Source organism: Helianthus annuus, chromosome 12, assembly GCF_002127325.2.
Source record: "Helianthus annuus cultivar XRQ/B chromosome 12, HanXRQr2.0-SUNRISE, whole genome shotgun sequence".
NCBI classification, from domain to species: Eukaryota; Viridiplantae; Streptophyta; class Magnoliopsida; order Asterales; family Asteraceae; genus Helianthus; species Helianthus annuus.
Window position 1 is genome coordinate 79,599,259 of NC_035444.2, and position 3,320 is coordinate 79,602,578.

The window sequence follows — 3,320 nt, forward strand, 5'->3', positions numbered from 1 at the left end:
GGTTCTAAATTGTGCACCTCTAACTAAAATATTCTTTAAAATATTTTACTAGTTTATTTTTTTTTAAATATTCTTTCCAAATGCCCTGCACAACCATTACTAGTTTATTACCATTTAGATGCCCTGCTTAACCTTTTGATCTCATTCGAAAGGAAAGTATTCCCCAACTATTAGCGATCGTTATCTCCATGACAATCTTCACTTAGGCTAGAGGGTATGGTGATGGTCCTTCAAGGGAGGATGATCCGTCACGTAGGCGCCACGTCACAGTCCTCCAAAGGATGGTCCATCCCACAAAACTAGAGGGTATGGAGGATGGTCCTAGATGATCCTACCCCACCACTTTTATGTTTTTTATTTTTTTAATCTTCTACTTTTTTTTTAACATTTAACAAATAAACTAACAAAATAATTTTATTAATACTAGTGAGAATGCTCGCGCGTTGCAACGGGTGTCCCAAATGATTTGATGTTCAATTTGTCGGAACTAATAAATTTGAAGATTACATAACTTCTCATTCAAATCTCATTTCAAAAATGGATTCTACGTAAAATTACACTATTCATTTTCTAAATAATAAAACAAAACTGGTCGGAGCTTGAGCTTGTCGACATTACGGTGATGCTTGATAGAGCTTGTCGGCGGTGACGGAAGTTGTCGTTGGTAAGGTACGGAGCTTGAGCTTGTCCCCTTTGAAGGATAGTGGTTGTTATTGGTGTCGCCGGTATTACTATCAAAATCGCTAAATTTAAAATACCACATAACCCAAAGCATCATGTTAACCAAACAGGGTTATAACTCATTAGAATCTTCAAAGCATTCTCCTTCATTCCAACATCAGCAACTATTGGACAGTGGGCCTTCATTTTAAGTCTTCCTTCATCAATATTCTGAAAAAATAAATATTCAGAAAGATTACTCTGAGCATAGTTTTAAATCGATAACTAAAATAAGCCCACGAAAAAAAAAAAAAAACAGAAAACAAACCTTTGTAACATGAGTCATATCATCAAGAATCTCATGGCAGTTACTTTGGCTCAAGTAAACCGCCATTCTTTCTTTCAAGTCATCGAAGCTACAAACATCTCCAAGTGAAACCTTCAAATGGGAATACATGGAACCAGAGAATTTATTTAGACGAAGAAAGTACATATTGAAGTGGCAGCGTTGCCCCTTTGGGATCTTTGATGACATTTGGAAATTGTAAGAATAAAACTATTTTTTTATACTTTGGAACGACATGTCATGCAATTTTCAGAAAATGACCAATATAGTTATTGAATTCTTTATACTTTTGAGCTAAAAAATGATTGAATTAACAAAAATGCCCAAAGTAAACAATAAGAGCCGCCTTTTAATATCATAAACGTTTTAGGAACTCACAATCATTCCTGGTTGAGTACCTGATAATTTCTTGGGTGCTCCACAGCATTGTCTACTACAGTACCTGAACCATATGCATAGCCATGAAAAAAGAACATGCTTACTTTGGGTGAAACCTTTTGGTGTTTAAATAGAATAAAAAACAAGTGAAAGTATTACCTATTAAATATACAGACCAGAAGGAACATTTTCAGGGCCATTAGCTTGAAAGAGTTTTGTGTGGTGCCTCTATTGAGCAACAATACACTGTGAACTTTAGTGCAGCAGCCTCACTAAGCAACTAGTAAGCCTGCATATAGCTAACACTTTCAGTTTGACCCATTTAACCCAATTAGATAAAATACAACCCAACTTGACCCACTCATAATTTTGGAGTTATTGTAAAGAGAACATGAGAAACATACCTTGATCATTTGATCTAACTCATAATTCAGAACTTGATTAAACTGAGATTCACTCCATCCATGAAGACAATTTCATAAAAGCATGTGAAGACGATGCAAATTTTGATCATAAAAGAACTGAAAATACTAATAACTGAATACTAAAATCTGAGTCCGTTTGCTTTTATTGCTTGTTTGATAAAACTCCAGATATAGTTTCACTGTAAACATAAGACCATGTCAATAAAAAAACATCAAGACAAAACAACCAAGTTGGAATAAACATAGGAACAGAGGATCTGGATATTTGATCAGTAACTAATACACATTACATAAACTTAAAAAAAACATAAACTTAAAAAATAAAAAAAGATAGACTTAAAAAAAGAAAACAGTTCAACAAACACATCAGTAAACCCTAAAAAACCTAAAATGTAACCATTTCAAATTCAAAATTACACAACTTACACCCACTCCTCACTCCACAGCTACCACACAGCACAAACACTCACATCACAACAACCTACTTCTTTTTCACAAATCATAAACAACAAACACACACACACAGAGTAACACACAGTAGACAAAATCAACAAAACAACAAAAGTAGTATGAAAGCAACAGCACACCTCATCTTCAAGCACAGAAGTCGGAGAATCGGCCAACGGCTCTTCAGTCGCTTCATTTTTCGGCACCATCTCTCACTGGAAACCCTAGAAAACACATAAAAAAGACAGAATACGTATAGATCCAGACGTACGTTTATGAAGAAAATGATACATTGATAGATGAAATTATTGAAGATAATAGTGGATTAGTGAGTGGAACTTACTTGATTTGTGCAGGATGAGTGTGGTTCCGGAAGAAATCGAGAGTGGAAATGAGGGTTTGAAGGTAGAAGATAAGTGGAACCCACTTTTGAGGAACGTCGCCAACGTCTTAGGCTAGACGGAGAGGACGGGACGGTGGAGGGGCAGGATGGTGTTCGTCCGGCGCCGAAGCTCGACGGGGATGGGGACGGTCCCCATACCCTATAGCCTTAAAGTTCAATTTGGCATATATTCAAGTTTCAAGCCAATCTTTATTTATGATATCAAAGTCAAAGTAATTAGTAGCAAAGTTGGTTGCAGATCAGAGCACCCAGGCGGCCCGCGTAAGCCCAGGGTGATCCTTTACGCGGCCCACGACCACCCCCTAGTTATGCAGAAACTCGTTTTTCCAGCTGTTAGCAGCCTTTCAGCACTCCAAAGGGCAATGCCTCTTGCAAATCTCTGGGGTTGGGGTCACATTATGATACCACAACATTTCGACACTTGTACGGATGAGATTCGAGCACGTAAGTCGATAAACGATCCTAACGGTCTTGCATATCCTATAAATACCCCCCCCCCCATTCTTGCAAAAACCCACAAATCTGATCTAAAAGCTCTAAGTTGAGGCCATTGCTTCATACCTGAGCTCCTGGATCAAGATTAGCTTTCGGGGACCCTTCGTAAGTGTTCTTTCGTTCTTTTCATTCGTTTTAGCGCTAAAGTCAAACTACATTAGACTTT

At 37.4% G+C, this 3,320-nt stretch overlaps 1 protein-coding gene across 2 annotated transcripts; it reads right to left on the reverse strand.

The window, feature by feature from the left end:
* Window positions 1–453: 453 nt before the first annotated feature.
* Window positions 454–2,894, reverse strand: LOC110877266. 2 transcript variants are annotated; one of them, XR_002556878.2, is made up of 7 exons: window positions 2,600–2,894; window positions 2,397–2,480; window positions 1,789–1,988; window positions 1,544–1,673; window positions 1,405–1,448; window positions 989–1,099; window positions 454–891 (listed from the first exon to the last, which is right to left on the reverse strand). XR_002556878.2 is itself a non-coding variant. In XM_022125420.2 (7 exons), exons 4-7 carry the CDS (start codon window positions 1,582–1,584, stop codon window positions 775–777), a joined length of 333 nt encoding a protein of 110 aa, XP_021981112.1. In that variant the 5' UTR covers window positions 1,585–1,673; window positions 1,789–1,988; window positions 2,397–2,480; window positions 2,600–2,891; the 3' UTR covers window positions 454–774. The 2 variants fall into 2 exon arrangements, 1 of the variants encoding a protein (XP_021981112.1); XM_022125420.2 differs by having other exon boundaries at window positions 1,385–1,448; window positions 2,600–2,891.
* Window positions 2,895–3,320: the final 426 nt, after the last annotated feature.

What these genes read in the sequence shown, in the direction of transcription:
- LOC110877266 (XM_022125420.2), bottom strand. Translation starts at nt 1,584, where the DNA reads ATGGCCCTGAAAATGTTCCTTCTGGTCTGTATATTTAATAG. An exon ending in GTACTCAACCAGGAATGATT is followed by an intron (nt 1,100 to 1,384) that starts GTGAGTTCCTAA and finishes TCCCATTTGAAG; the next exon opens with GTTTCACTTGGAGATGTTTG. An exon ending in ATATGACTCATGTTACAAAG is followed by an intron (nt 892 to 988) that starts GTTTGTTTTCTG and finishes TTATTTTTTCAG; the next exon opens with AATATTGATGAAGGAAGACT.